The sequence below is a fragment of the Rhipicephalus sanguineus genome, chromosome 11 (assembly GCF_013339695.2).
Source record: "Rhipicephalus sanguineus isolate Rsan-2018 chromosome 11, BIME_Rsan_1.4, whole genome shotgun sequence".
Taxonomy (NCBI): domain Eukaryota; kingdom Metazoa; phylum Arthropoda; class Arachnida; order Ixodida; family Ixodidae; genus Rhipicephalus; species Rhipicephalus sanguineus.
Window position 1 is genome coordinate 84973456 of NC_051186.1, and position 16222 is coordinate 84989677.

Consider the following 16222-nt stretch of genomic DNA (forward strand, 5'->3'; position numbering starts at 1 on the left):
ACCACCACCCAGGCAGCGCGCTTTCATTAATTAAGTAAACGTCTATTTAAAGTTCCTACCGACTCTGTTGACTCTCTTTATTGGAGCCTTCAAATCATTATCTCTAAATTATCGGAGATATATAGTAACGAAACCGAAACTGCCGAAACACGGGTGCGCTTTCGGCGTCGCGGAAAATGAGCGAACGTCGACAACGCATAGCAGACGCCCCCGTCACGTTTCCGCTTGTTTGTTTTACCTTGAGTACAACCAAGCGGCACGCCCACGACACGAAGAGCCTACGCCCTTACGAAGCGGCGTAATATCGGACACCTAAAGCGTCGTTCGCGACACTAGCACGCCGATAGATCGGTACTACTCGGGAGACGTTACCGCGGCGCACACCTTTCGTCCGAGATCGCCGTCGAGAGTGCCAGGAAGCCATCTTCCGTGCAACCGCGTGGTTTCTGCCAACTTCTTTGCGCCCGTCTAAATCATGGAGGACAACGTGAAGCACATCCTCGAGCAAGCCGACGTTACCGGCGGTCTCCACTACAAGAATCCGGTGAGCTGTCCCAACGTTCAACTCATCTTCCCATTTCCGGAACTAATTCGTCCGTCCTTGCATTCACCTGCGCGCTTCCTCATCACGCATAGAAACGTAAGGAGTGCTCAAAAGTTCCCAGGCTGGTATCCCATGTAATCATATGGCAGCGCGGCCTAGGAATTTTTGACCACCTCTGTATACGCACGCGCTTGCTTTAATTAAAAGAACAATTGCAAAAAAAAAACTGCTCGTATTATTCCTGTTTGACGCATAGGTTAAAGCAGTCTTTTCCGGCAATTTTTCGCCAACGTGTGTACGTAGAAAAATTTATGAAAATCGCTCCAAATAAATACGTGTGTCCTGTTTGATCAAGGTAGTATGCCGATGAATAAGCGAATTAAATTTGTTGTGCGTTAACCAGCGCGTAAATAATCTGGAACGCGAAATTCTAGTTTGGCATCTACGAGCACGCTGTACCAATCGTACCCTTAGCACCAGGGCACAGCGATATCTCGATCACAAATCCGTGAATTATTTTGTGCGAAAAGCCCAGCCATTTGTTTAGTTTCGCAAGAACTTAAAAACCGCTATTTATGCCGGGAATGTTTGCAAGCTCTGTTCAGATAACGAGAGCCGAAGCTACCTTTTTATACGCTTATTATTTTTCGGTAAACCGTCAGTTGTCAAAGGCTGCTATAGTCGCTGTAGTTAACTGTGCCAGATCACCACGCCCCCTTCTTATTTACATTTTTTTTAATGCTTCACGAACCAGGACGATCTATTTCGTTCGGACTTAAATAAATAAATAGAATGACTGGGCATTCGCTGTCATTCCGTTTTTTTTTCTTCATTTTTTTTTTTAAATTCAGCGAAGTATTTCCACATGACCGCCGCTCGCATGTGACTAAACGCAGCTGCAAAGCTATGCGACTACACTGGTCGGGCGCGCTCTCGCTAAAGCCCGTCCATCCGCGTTTGCTGGACAGAGGCTATATTTAGGCCATTTGACTGGCTAGACGGTGCCTAGCGTCTGCGCGCTTTATTTCAGGACTTCCGTTCGTGCTCGGAATTACTGAGAATGGAGCGGCGGAAAGGCGGGAGACGCTTTAAAAAAAAAACGCACTTCTTTTTTGCGTAGCACGACTGGGGGTGCATTCCTTTCAGTCTAACAGGAATGCGTCGTGTGTTGCTGACACTCTCACACCACGGCTGTGCGTCACTCCCGGATTTTTCGTCGTGGGGGAGCTTATACTCGGACGGTTGCAAAGCAATGCCAGGCAAAACTTCCCTTGAAAAACTAGTTGGTTCCCACTTTAACTTTTGACGTGCTGCGCAAGCAGTTAGAAAGATCAGGAACAAAGAAATAGAGCGCAGACTACAAAATGTTTATTTCGCAAATCGAGAAGCCAGTATATGTATAGACGTGCATAACGCCATCCGTATATGCGCTCAAAAACCATCTTTTATCGGTGCTATCGCAACGTGTAGAACAGGGGCGTAGCCAGAAATTTTTTTCGGGAGGGGGGGGTTCAACCATACTTTATGTATGTTCGTGCGTGCGTTTGTATGTGTGCGTGTATATATACGCAAGCAAAACTGAAAAATTTCGGGGGGGGGGGGGGGGGGGTTCAACCCCCCCCCCCCCCTTGGCTACGCCCCTAGTGTAGAAACACCGTGAAACGTGCGCCACCGCTGTGTGAAAGCCCACAATTATTTTCCTGCACTATCGCAAGGTGCACAAACTGGGCTAGTTGGTTGTGCATACTTAAGGTTAACAGCGCTAAAAAACACACGGCGGACAGGAAAAAGGACGGGACCAGCGCTGACTTCCAATTGAAATTTTATTGACAAGAAGGCTCTTATATATATACCCGAGTGAACAGAAAAAAAAAAAAAAACGGTGAAAAAAAGCAGGCTCAGTGATAGTTGGTGTTCAGTGGTTTTGTATCTTTGCTTCTGTTATTCTTTTTTTCACCGTTTTTTTTTTCTGTTGACTCGGGTATATATACCCGAGTGTTAAGGAGTGTTATAAAACCCGAGTGTTATATACCCGAGATGTGTTAAGGACACTCGTCGCACTACATAACATTCATATAGTGTTTTTTTTTTTCCTCGAAGCAATTTCGAGCCCAGGCGTGGCTCTGTGATAGCCTTTAACGCTGTCGCGTTAAAAGGTTAAAGACCATAAATTGACATGCCCCATCTGTGCATGTACCGATGCGGATGCAGCTGTTTGAGGCATTTTACGTGTCGGTTTCCACACAAAGAAAGAAAGAAAGAAAGAAAGAAAGAAAGAAAGAAAGAAAGAAAGAAAGAAAGAAAGAAAGAAAGAAAGAAAGAAAGAAAGAAAGAAAGAAAGAAAGAAAGAAAGAAAGAAAGAAAGAAAGAAAGAAAGAAAGAAAGAAAGAAAGAAAGAAAGAAAGAAATCTTTGTTTCTTTCCAAAATAATGCAACGTTTTTTTAAGCAGAATGGTAGATGAGGTCCTTGGCTTCAATCACAGGGATTATAAAAAAAATTAAAAATGGCCTTTTTGAGAAAACGATTTTCAAACTTCAGCGTCTTTGGTAAACCACTTACGTTTCAGCACAATTATAAAGCAGTACGGAGCGCTATTAAACCACGAAAATTATCTTAAAAGACAGCGAACATGTCAAACTTAAATCTTTACCGAGTTTTATTATCCTCAGTTTAACTTGTTTGCAGCAATAAATTCCTAAAATACAGGTATTTTGTGCGGTTTGCCATGTTTGTGATTTTTTTTCCTCAAAAGTGCTTCGACAGGTAAAGAAAATAATAAATTTGTCAGATTGTATTTCACTTGTTCTTCGACGGGAATAAATATTGTGGCCAAGAAGTGCACCGTTTTTTCCCTAGATGCGCTCAAAATTCGGAAATCGCGAAATTAGCAAAAAAGCGTTTTTTGCAGCCAAAATTTTCCATATTTTTTTCAGGAGCACAATTTTTTTTCGCAAAACTGACTTCGAGACCCTTGTTCTGGGTCTAATGCCTAGGCCTGCAGTAAATTTCATCGAAATCGGGAATGGTGACCGGGACCTCGTGGAGAAAGGATAAAAGCATGTCGCGGAGCGGGCAAACACAGACAAACGCTTTGCACATGACAACCTGCGCAAGGAAGGGCTCAGCTTCCAGGGGATATAGACGACAATGTACTGTTCTCCCTCATTGTGTTCAGCGTGTTGAGGTCGCGACTTTGACAAGGCCATTGCGCCCGGAACCTTGAGCCATATCGGTCATCACTTCCTTTCGACAAATGTCAATGCATGCACACGTCGCTTGAACGCATATGCAAACGGTCACGAAGGCTGCCGGAGGTGTATAGCATGAAAATTACTGTAACATGGCGCCCGACGGCATGGATAGTTTACCATATGGTTCTTGTAGTCTAACTGCCAATCTGTGAGAACAATGCAAATTTTAACGTAAGGTCTCTTTTCAGAGCAATATCTCGAACTTAATGGTAGTGGATGAAGAGCCAAAATAATATTACACAGTGTAAAAGGTGACATCAATTTACAAACGAAAATGGTGGCCTTCTGGATACATATTGCTGCGCTGTGGTTTCGATGCAAAAACAAGAGTGGCACGGCTTACTCTTTTACCGCAGAAACAGTTTTCCCCACCAGATTAATAATTATTTTATAAACGATGGTTTACAATTTTAAATTACCAATTAATAGCGCGAATATCAAAATTTTCAACTTCGAATAGAATTTGAATTATGAAAACCAAGTGCGAATCGAATCGAGTATTTTCGAATACGAATAACATAACTACTGACTTCGACAAAAAAAAAAGAAATCGCCAACCAGACATGAGAAGGTAAATTCGTTGTACAGCAAATAATATACAGGAAATTTACGCATTGTATAACACTATTGCTCGACAGTACAACATATGCAGTTCTTTAATGTTGTCATGAAGGATAGGTATAGATGCTTATGACCGAGAAGCAGCGACGCCGTTGTGCATGTCATGATACCTTCAGACAACGAAAACAGTCGCGCGCTAGACACATTAGTGCTGATGTGTTGATCTTGCCTTCTAGTTTAATCCTCAAAGCACGCTTTCTCAACTGAAAGGAGCAATGACAATTGATCGGCTTGATGTTCATTGCAGTTGCTTCGTCTTAGGATAACCCAGGATAATGTTGGGTTTCCTGATTGCTTTGAGATATATTCTTTGAATATTCGTGTTATTCATGGGTCCGTGAGAGCTCCGTGAACAGCGAGAGTGTTTTTTTTCTAGACATCTCGCCTTAACTTTGCAATGGCTCCCCGCATGGTTCGGTGGTTTTGTTCGGTATAATTTCAGCACTGCAATAACGTTCTCGGCATCATACACAATGCCATGCTCTGGTCACTACACTTGAATACTGGCCCAACATTTGCAAAAGCAAAAATGGGAGGGGGGATGTGGAACTGGAAAAATTTGTCTATTTGTGCGCCGAATTTTGCGAAATTTAGCACAAATATGTAATTTTTTATGCTGATTCCAATACTTGTAATCGAGTTTTGTGGCGTTCGAATATTTCGAAGAGTGCATTGCGAATCGAATGCTGCTCTAGTCGAATCGAATATTCGAAGTTTCGAATATACGCACACCCCTACTGATTAGCTTTACAATTTTTAATTTTCGCACCGCAAACGGGACGAAAGTTTCTTGAAAAATAAACAATACAGATGCGACGGTCGTCCATAAACGTGGCCAGAATGCTACCAGTCTTGAGGTATTCATCCCCAGAATGCGCGATGAAATAAATACACGGGCGTTCCTTTTACCATTGGGCTCCAATGCACAAAACTACGCTTTCTTACGAAGGTTACAACCGCAGCGACCGTGCATTTTCGGAACATGTTTGATGGTGCGTACCTAAATATCTGCGCCATGCCTCAGATTTGGTTCCAAGTGGATGTGCTTTGTAAATTCACCGGCTAAAATTCGTTAATTGCGTGTAAAGTAATAATTTGCTTTCGACGAGAACACGTGCATTCGCCTGACAAGATGTTTCTTAAAATGCATTGTAGTAGGTAGGACAAAATGTCATAAGATAACGCTATCTGGCTAACTATTATCTACCCTTACTCTTCCTTGTCCCCTGGCGGGATTGAGTTGCGGCAGATGACATCGAGTATACGGACCTCGTAAAGTATGCTTGCGTCTATTATAACAAGCTTTAATGTTGTAATACGCACAACCGTAACTGTAGGTGTTTTGTATTAAAGTATTTGGGCTTCTGTACATATGTGTGTGTGCGTCCAGACCTTCCAGACAATTGAAATACGCTTCGTGTGTCCTGATGTTTGCGTGTTCAGATATCATTTCATCTAAGTAATTTTAGCACACAATAACGCAATATTAAACTCCGATTTTCGGAGAATTGGGGATTTACGAAAAGCAAACTCCGATAAACGCCGAATTTCCGTCAAGAAAAAAAAATATATATATGATACACTCCGAGAAACATCCTCCGAATTTCAAGAAAAGTAAACTCCGAAAACGCGGAGCCTTAACTATAACCAAGTTCCTCAACTTTTCTTAAAGGGACACTAAAGAGGAAAGTTATTTTTCTCGTATTAGTAAATTGCCCTTTCACAACTCCAAAAACGCCAAGCTTTCAGCGAGAAGACGCTTGGTAAGCGAGAGAGAGCGCAAGTAAGAAAGTGCGGGTGGCGACGCCACCTTGAATTTCTCGCACCAAACGCCGTGACGTCTCACAGATCTTGACGGCGTCTACTAGATTGCACATAGTTTCTAATCAGTAAAAATGAAGTGCATTGTCCTCTGAGAGGGCTGTAGACTTAACATACCAAGTTTCAGGAAATTTGTTGAGCATGCAATGACGCGAAAATACGAAAAATACCCTTTGAAATCTGTGACGTCACGCGCGGAGGTTTAGGCGAGAAATCTAAACGTGAAACTTTCACCTTGATTTTCTTATGACGGTGAAATTAAAGACATTAGAGTTCACCGAGTACAATTTATCAATCTAAACCGATTCATTGTTTCACTTTAGTGTTCCTTTAATCTTCTACCTTATGACTAGGGGCTCCGTGATTTCGGAGCTTATTTTTCCTGAAATTGGGAGAATGTTTTTGGCAGTTTATTTTTTGGGAGGAAATTCGGCGTTTGTCGGAGTTTATTTCACGTATAGATATCCAATTCTCCGAAATTCGGTGTTTAATCTCGCATTATAAGTTGTTGCAGTGTGTTCTTATTATTTTATTTCCAATGAAAATGCGTTGCATTGTTGCTGATAATCCTGTTTCTACATCCTTTCATGTTTTCTCACTTCCTGCTCATTTACCCTGGTAATAAGGCTGTTGATGTGCACTACTGTAAACTCGCCACAGTGTACTTTAGGGAAGAGCAGGAGCCAGTCGAGCTGCTTCTCAGCTTTTTCTTCCAGCCTCCCTCATCTTCTTGATGAAAAAGAAAGGACCTATTATTATTATTATTATTATTATTATTATTATTATTATTATTATTATTATTATTATTATTATTATTATTATTATTATTATTATGCTCAATACTCCGATATCTTTAGATGAAATTATATCTGAAGACGAAAACATGCGAACACACTAAGTGTATTTTAGATGTCTGGAAGGTTTGAACGCACAAACACATATACATACAAGCACAAACACCTGAATACAAAACACCTACCTTTGTTCGTATTACAACCTTAAAGCTTGTTGTAATAGATGCAAGCATATTTTATGACATTGCTGCCGCTGATGGAGGCGCGCTCTTTTTCGATTGATGATGCTCAGCTTTGAAAATGCCCTTTGAACGTTGAAAATGCCCTTTTAAAATCGGAGTTTATCGAATAAATTCGAATTGTTAAAAATCTTACCGGCGAGTGTTTATCGGATTTATCCGAAAACACAAAGCCCCACTTATGGCAAAAAAAAAAAGACTTTGTGAAAAGCGTGCTACAACTTTATTTCATTCTGTTCCTTTGTGTAACTAATCGCGTGTATCTCGCTCACCCTGCTTGGACTTCTCGTCCACAATATTTTATAAATAAATAAATAAATAAATAAATAAATAAATAAATAAATAAATAAATAAATGTTATTGCCTGAAAAGTTTCCGAATTTCATCAGACCACCAATGCTTACCCAGCATATGCACTGCTGCGTGGTTTTTCGTGCACGCTAGCCAACTCGGAACCTCGCGAGCCGCACGCGAGACGGCCTTTCTCAAGGTCGGGCATGTTTATCGAACCAGGCGCGGCGCATGGGCCATTCTACCTGCGTATACGCATTGCCTCCCGCCGGGATAGCGCCGGGCATCTCTTTCCCCCTCTCGCTTTCCACACTCTCTTTCTGCATCGCCAGAAAGCGGCGTGCCGTATGACGGGGAAACCATCTATTCTGGGCCTCGAGTTGCGTGCACGAGTGGGCCAATGAAAAGAAGAAAAATATATAAAAAAAAACCTCTTAACTCCGAACTTCGCGGTGGATTCGATAGAGGGAGCGCCTTGAATGCGCAGTAAAAAAACTTGGTTGATCCCTCCGTCATAGGAATCGGAATAACACGAAAGTAAAGCGTGCCCTTACAGAAGTAACTGAATGCTTACTGTACAAGTGATGTAAGAGAGTTTGCACAATATATATTGATGTCTCGCAGCTAATGGCACCGTTTAATGTGGATGCACCCACTTTGATGATTGGTGGTACACCTCCATCCCGACGACTAACGTCCATGTTAAATGATTAAACAAACCCTTGTGGTAGCTGAGTTAACGGTGAAAGCGTAATCGGAGAACGAGGTGGGATAGCCAGAAGAGCGTCGCATATTGGACGCAGAACTTGGTCGCCATCCCGCGGCATGTTAAAGTGTGATTGAACGCCACGGCCGGACTAGAAGGAAACGCAAAGCGCGTCGTGCCGCCTCGGTAGCCCGGCCGCGATTTTTCTCGGGGCGAGCGCGTGAGCGTGGAACGCGGTGTTACAGCCAGGTGAGGCAGGCGCGCGTCGCAGAGCTATTTTTGGTTTGTATTAGCGTGATGTATAGTGTACTAGAACATTGTTCAAGTACACTATAGCGTGATGCTATGAGCGAGGTCGACGCTTTTACTACGCTTGGGCAAATGTCGCCACCTCGCGGTGTGTTAAGACATTTACAAAATTCAACATCTATTCAAAACGCGCCGAACGGGACGGGCGCGTAAAGGCTGTTTCACATGCCGCGATTGCAGCGAAGGAAATCGCTCGGTTCGCTCTGTTCGCAACCGCCACTAATGGCGGTTTCGTTTCACATGGACCGCGAATGGACTGCGATTTTCGCTCTGCGACTGGCGCGGCGCGCAAAGTTGCTTGCTGCCGTTGTTCGTGGCAGACACTGCATAATTTTCGAATGTAATGTAACAATCTGTGTGTTACGATATTCTTAAATTTTCATCACCGGTAGCGAAGAGAACGCCTGTCTTGTCATTTAAAAACACTTTACAATCTAAATTCACTTGAAAATACGCAACAACGGCCATAACCAAAACAAACTCGTTGGCGCAATTTCGACGGCTCGGCCGGGTCGGCACAATTTCGACGGGTCTCGACTGGAAAATCGCTCCGCCGCTGCGAACAGAGCGAAAAATTTCCAACATGTTGGTCGCTCGCCGCTGACCGCTGCGGCGAGAGCGATCGGCCTTTTTTTTCGCTGCGAGCGAATTCGCAGCCTGAAAATCGCTCTGTTTTGTGTCATGTGAAACGGCCTTAACGCGTTGCAGGTGCTAGTCGCGGAGGCCGCAGCATTGACGAATTACTTTACCTTACCACTCCCAGAGGTCAACACCACCCAGCCGACCGGGAGACTGGTAGATATAAAAGACGCGTTTGTAAAGCCTCCAGAGTCTGTGACCGTGGCGCAGTGGAAAGCGCGCCCGGCATCTGTTGTTGCGGTTCGAGCGGCCGTGGGTTCGATGCCCATTGACGGTGCCTTATTTTCTTTGCCATCTGATCGTGTATATTTTTTGACGCCATTTCCGTGACGGAAATACGTCACTGAAGTCTTGGTGGACCCCGGCATAAAACACTTTCGTATTAAAAACGCGGGGAAGGGATTCATAGGACGGGTTGATAGATCAATGCGAACCATGTGGACACATGCTACGCACATAATAATAATAATTATTGTCGGGGTTTTACGTCCCTATACCACGATATCATTATGAGGGACGCCGTAGTGGAGAGCGCCGGAAAGTTCGACCATCTGGCGTTCTTTAAGCCCGAACCACACGTACGCTGGCCGAGCGCGCGCTGTACGTTGGCTGTACGCGCTCCGGAGGCCGCGCATGCGCAGACGAAGCAAGCGCGGCAAAACGCGCGCGGTACGCGAGTGTTTGCGGCGACTGATATCGACCTTGAGACGGCGCGCGCTTGGAAGCGCTTGGAGCCCAACTGTGGCATGGCTGTTACCAGCACCGGCTTGACCGACGGATGATGACACACATCATATGAAAAATTTTAGTTCTTATTTACTTTTGCATGCATCTAACAATAAAAAAAGGTAACAGAAGGAGGTTTTGTAAGTATTCTGATGAACTATCAGTAATTTTGTACGAAACGATGTCTTGCACGTATGAGGAAGCGCGCGCTTCGCGTGCGCCTTCGCGCGTAGTGTGTGGGTGGAAACCGCCATCACTCGCCGGAGACGCCCGGGCTGCGCGCGCTGACGCGCGCCCCGTGCGCGTTTGGGAGCGTACGTGCGGTTCGGGCTTTAAGGTGACCTAAACTAAATACACGGACCTCTAGCGTTTCGCCTCCATCTATAATGCGGCCACTGCGGCCGGGATTCGATCCCGTGGCCTTTGAGTCAGCAGTCGAGCGCCATAACCACTACACTGCCGTGGCGGGTATGCTACGCACATAGTTAAATACTGAAGAACTTTGAGTAAAATCAAGCCGATCTCGAGGGTCGCTTAAAAGGGTCATGAGTAGGTAGAAAAACAACCACGCCAAACACAAATATAGAAAAAAGCCGTGAAAAGAGGAGAAAGAGGGGAAGGGTTTAAGCAGCATTTTGTGGTTAACTCTTTCTTCACCATCGAATAACGGTTAACGTCGCTACGTATAGCATAGAAGGAAAAGCAACGCTTCCGATGCTTTCGTTCATGCTTAAATCGAGAGTGTCGAACTCATAAATGGAAAATATTCGCGAACTCCTCTGTCATCAATGTTAAAGCCAGGCTGCAGTATCATGCAGTATCACAAAAGAGTGACCTGGCATTCACACATACTTTGGCTGCAGTGGAATATGATGAAGGCAAGCATATGGGCCCTTCGGTTGTTGAAGCCTAACCTGAAAGACGTTTCGGTTTTACCGCTGGCATTGCTTACTATACATTGGCTAATTCGTCCGGCCTTTCCCTCCCTTTCTCGACTGATCACACTGGTCCAACCATGGGATGAACATCGAGTAACGGAACCCCGACCACTTGCCATGAAAAATGCGAGGGAACACAAATAATAATAAAAAAAGACGTAATAGGATCGAAGGATGGGCCGGTTGGTAAGGTGTATGTTTAATAAAGCGCGAAACGAGGGGCATAGAGGGAAGCAGAAGAGAAACGGACGAGCGCTGACTCGCAACCGAAAGTTTTATTCGAAGAAATACACAACGGCATGGGTAAAACATATCAAAACTGCGCAGAACTATTAAAAAGTTTACACGTAACATAGCATATCGCTTAATGGCACACAAGCTGAACCAACAGGCAAACTCCTCGCCTGTTAGAGACAGCGACGTTTGTACAAGCGTCTCCCATTCCGCTGATGTGGAAGACCTCTGTCACTTCCCTATAGTTGTCTGGCATCTGTGTCTTGATAGTATCTCCTTATCGGCCGCACCGAGTGAAGCTCGTTTCACATGGCACAAAACAGAGCGATTTTCAGGCTGCGAATTCGCTCGCAGCGAAAAAAACGGCCGATCGCTCTCGCCGCAGCGGTCAGCGGCGAGCGACCAACATGTTGGAAATTTTTCGCTCTGTTCGCAGCGGCGGAGCGATTTTTCAGTCGAGACCCGTCGAAACTGCGCCGACCTGGCCGAGCCGTCGAAATTGCGCCAACGAGTTTGTTTTGGTTGAGGCCGTTGTTGCGTATTCTCGAGTGAATTTAGATTGCAAAGTGTTTTTAAATGACAAGACAGGCGTGCTCTTCGCTACCAGTGATGAAAAGTTAAGAATGTCATAACGCACAGATTGTTGCATTACATTAGAAATTTATGCAGTGTCTGCCACAAACAACGGCAGCAAGCAACTTTGCGCGCCGCGCCAGTCGCAGAGCGAAAATCGCAGACCATTCGCAGTCCATGCGAAACGAAACCGCCATTAGCGGCGGTTGCGAACAGAGCGAATAGAGCGAACCGAGCGATTTTCATCGCTGCAATCGCGGCATGTGAAACAGCCTTGAGCAACCATACATCTGGCAATGCGACGCAAGACGCGAAGCATTAGGATTATTTTGTGATTGACTGCAGTAACATTCAGACACGATTTCGACGCAAAGGCGTGCAAGCGATACGCCCCTACCAATGTTCACGTGTAGCATCTTCACCACGTGCTAAACACCTGTCTATAGCAACGGAGCGCGCCGCCCACCTGAGCTCTGCACCCGCCACATTGTTTCTTGACTATTCCTTTTTTTTTTCTTTCATGACATTTCCGACTCGCGTATTCTCGCGTGCCGGTCGAATCAACGAAAGCGTGCGCTGTCATTTCGACGTCGTAGGTTGACAGTCACGGGGACGCGCATTGTGACTCGTCTGATGCGCTTGCCTGCCTCGGTATACGCATGCATGCGTTCAGGTACAGGACGTTGTTCAGAACGTGGCTAAGATGTTTTTGTTATCCTGTACACCCATAGCCCTGGAAATACATCGCGTTCTGGAATTGCCAGCTACATGAGGCGCATTTCTTGCGCATCGTCGGAGCCGCGTATATATGTTTATATACGCTTAGACAGAGGGGCGTGCTCAGGATGGATCGTGCGGTCGTGAAATTATGTCCACCTCGATGGGTCGCTTATTTTGTGAAAAACGAACAACCAAGCGCAAAAACATCACGCGATGAATCCTTGAGACAGCCCTTCATATGGGCCTTAGTTTGACACGCCTTCTCCATGTTTATTTGCTTGTATGTTTCCTGGCTCGCTACGGTGCTCTCTGAAATCGCGAAAGGGCCTATCTATCTATCTATCTATCTATCTATCTATCTATCTATCTATCTATCTATCTATCTATCTATCTATCTATCTATCTATCTATCTATCTATCTATCTATCTATCTATCTATCTATCTACTATATCTATCTATCTATCTATCTATCTATCTATCTATCTATCTATCTATCTATCTAATATACGCAAAGCTAACTTTAACAACCCCGTATACACCTTTTCACAGGAGCACCCTCGCACCCATGCTCGCACCAGTGCGCTGCAGGGTTCGAGGGTATGTTTTCAGTGTTGCCATCGCGCTTTGGGCTGCGCATGTTGTATCTGTACGCTTGGTACGCTTGGATGTTGTTTGCGAATTAGGCCCTTCTTTGCGATAAAAAGCGATTGTCATGGCCGGAAATGGTGCGTATTCAAAGAACCGATCGTCTGGCCATCACTGTGTCGTGCATGGGTGCACGAACAATCAGCGGAAAAGGAACATTTTAGGCGTGTTTGTGTGCCCGCAGCACAGCACGCCGCGCGAGGATTGCAAGTGTGACATGTTCTCGCTGTATCACTTTCCGTCGTCGCCGGAATTGCAGAAGAAATGGGTGGCGTCGGTAAATCGGAAAAACTACCGTGCTTTGGGCTGCGCCAGTGCTGTGTGTGTGTTGCTTCGGTACGCGTTTGTGTGACTGTGTTATGCGCCTGTGTCCGATACGAAGTGACTACCATGGCAGAAAATTTACTGCATTCGCATAGCAAGTCATCTGGTCATCACTGTGTCGTGTACGGGTGAACGAACAAGCAGCGGAAGAGAAATATTTAAGGTGCAATCGTGTGTCCGCAGCGCATGTACGCCACGCGATGAGTGCAAGCGTGGCATGTTCGCGCTGCATCGTTTTCCTTCGTCGCCTGAATTGCGGCAGCAGTGGGTGGCTTCACTAAATAGTAAGAACTTGCGCGTGTCGCCCTGGTCACGCCTCTATTCCCGGTATTTCGTTGGCGGCAAGAAAAACGACGAGAACAACGTTCCCAAGCAGCATCCTAGATAGGAAAGAAAGGTACGCAAGCCACTGATGACTCACCTACTAACTCGTGAGAATGTTGCGGATTCACACTTCATATCGTCCATAACACAGCGGCCGACACGGCTGCAAACTCCGCCTTGCCCGGTTACGCATGTGCAGCCTGCGCGCGCCGTACTTCAGCGGACGGCCTAGCGGAAACCCACGCGCGATCGGCTTGCGACGGTGTCACATTCCCCTTCACCAGCACGACTTTTTCCTTCACATTGTGCGCCAGCGACTGACCCACACAGTCAAACTGCACGTAGCTGCGCGACTCCAGTGCCTCGTAGTTGCACACCTCGCGAAGACCCCACGCATTCGCCTCAGCGAGATATAAACAATGTTCGCTCGCGGTATTTCTGGCCACTCACAGGTCTCCTCGACCTAGTCTTCGACGTCGTCGGGGTGAATGTAGGTCAACTGTATCTGTGAAGAAGGATTGTGCGGTGTTTACAGTTTACAGCTGACAAACTTACGCGCCGCGAACGAGTATGCGCGGAGGTTTGAAACTGATGGATAATCCGTAGACATTTAGTACGCCAATAAAGGAAAGCGGTAGACAGCTGCAAGAACGCTCTAGTTACCGATTATTAACACTTCACGCCGTGATCGACCTGGTACTACGCTGGCTGCTACTGGTACCGACGACGAAGCACTGCCGTTCGCAGACGCGGAGCTAATTCTTGCGTCGCACGGGCAAATGCGCGCCGCTGAACGGTTCAGACAGCGACGAATAAGTCAATGGCAGCGACGATACCAAACAAAACAGCTTAAAGAAACGAAAAATCAGCAAACACAGGCTTTAGCAGGGACCTCACACCAACAGATAGCGTGCCGGTTCGAGTACGCGCAGCCCAAGATGGCGATTTCGCCAATCTTGCACGTTAGACGGCGCGCATTTCAATATGGCGCCTCCCTGGCGTGAGAACTTGAAAAGGTGTATACCGTTAGTTCTGCCTGTCCTGCGGCTTATCGGTTTTTGTGGCGCGGAGACGTACGTTTCGATACGTTTCGATACGTTTTGCTACTCGCTACGATACTCTTGACTTTTTTGTGCACGCTCTCAGGAAGCACTAATTGAATCTGTGCATTCGTTGGCGGTTCTCATACGTCGGCTCATGGCCGACACCACCCGTGCGTTCTCATTGACGTCCATGGTCAAACGCAGCTGATTCAGGGCTCGCACGCTGGTGGGCGGCATTGCTAGAATACGCCATCGCCGCAGACGTGCAGCAGGAGGTAGATCATTTATAGAGGTGCACGTGTCTTTTGCTATTGATTTTCAGCTTTAAACGCCCGGGCGCTCAAAGCCACAGCAAAAGAAACTGAGAGCCCCTCCACTACTTTGAAGACGTAAGCCAGCGAAGCCAGCAGTTGCCGCTACACGTTCTGCGGCAGCGGCGTCGTTTCCTCGCCCATCGGAGCTTCTGTGCGCGTTTGCGCTCCTTCTGTTCTCGTTGTTCTTCCCAGCGAACGACACGCGTCCATAGCGAAAATTCGTAGTGAATTTAACGGGCAACTGCTGATAACAGCGCTAGCGCGATCTCTACTTCACGATACAAAGGGGTACGACGAATGGTGACAAGTGCCGCCGTCGAGTATCGCGACGCTTGTAAATGAGGCATCGGCAATGGCGACGGGCGATCGAGGTGCACCTATTCCGAGCACGCGAGGGGGTGAGCGGCGTCGAAAACTTTTGTCCTACGCGTTTTTTGTTTACGGACGCGATCTGCTAGAACTTAGCCATATACTTCGCTGTAAAGCTGTCACGCTTCAGAGCGCTTCGAATAACTTAACGTAAGAACCTTATCCAAAGTCAGTTTCTGTTTCGATTCCTCGAGGTTACAATGTATTGTGACGTCACGACCCAGAAGGTGATGATGCGAGAGCGGCACATATTGCAGCGGTTTGAAACCCTCGCTGTGGCTTCCTCGGTCCTACGCTGCGCTTCTACGTACAGTCGCGCTCAATATGACTTGCAACACGGGAGCACGTGAACTCACGATTTCAGAGATGGCATGTGGCTACAATTTGCCTGAATTTCCACAACTAAATTATACCTTCTTATATGGGATCATCCCCAAGTTAGATGAAGAGCGTTTACTTGTGGAAATAAGGAATAGTGGAAACCATGGTGATGTTAAAGCTCGTAAGACTGCACATCAGCCCTCGCAACGAGTGGCATCATCAGAAACGATCAAGCGAGCCTGAGTGAGCGCCGAAATGCTGCAGTGTCTGTTTCCATGTGATTCATCATCCGAGTTTTGACGTCGCGATGCAGTACACTCTCCGAAATCGAGACCAACCTGGCTCCCTAAAAGGGGCTAAATTATTTAAGGCGCTATGTGGCTTGATCGTGGTGGCAACAACAACTACAACTACAACAATGACGACGACGATGACGACAGAAGCAACGACAGCAGCAACAAATTCACCACCATC

The 16222-nt window shown here is 46.1% G+C and overlaps 1 protein-coding gene across 1 annotated transcript in view; it reads left to right on the top strand.

Annotated features, from left to right (window-relative positions):
• The first annotated feature begins 255 nt into the window (after nucleotides 1–255).
• Nucleotides 256–16222, top strand: part of LOC119373287 (galectin-4) — an 85130-nt gene continuing 69163 nt past the window's right edge. The window contains exon 1 of the mRNA XM_037643311.2: nucleotides 256–544. Coding sequence (XP_037499239.1) covers nucleotides 476–544 — 69 coding nt within the window. The 5' untranslated portion in view covers nucleotides 256–475. The remainder of the gene's footprint in view (nucleotides 545–16222) is intronic.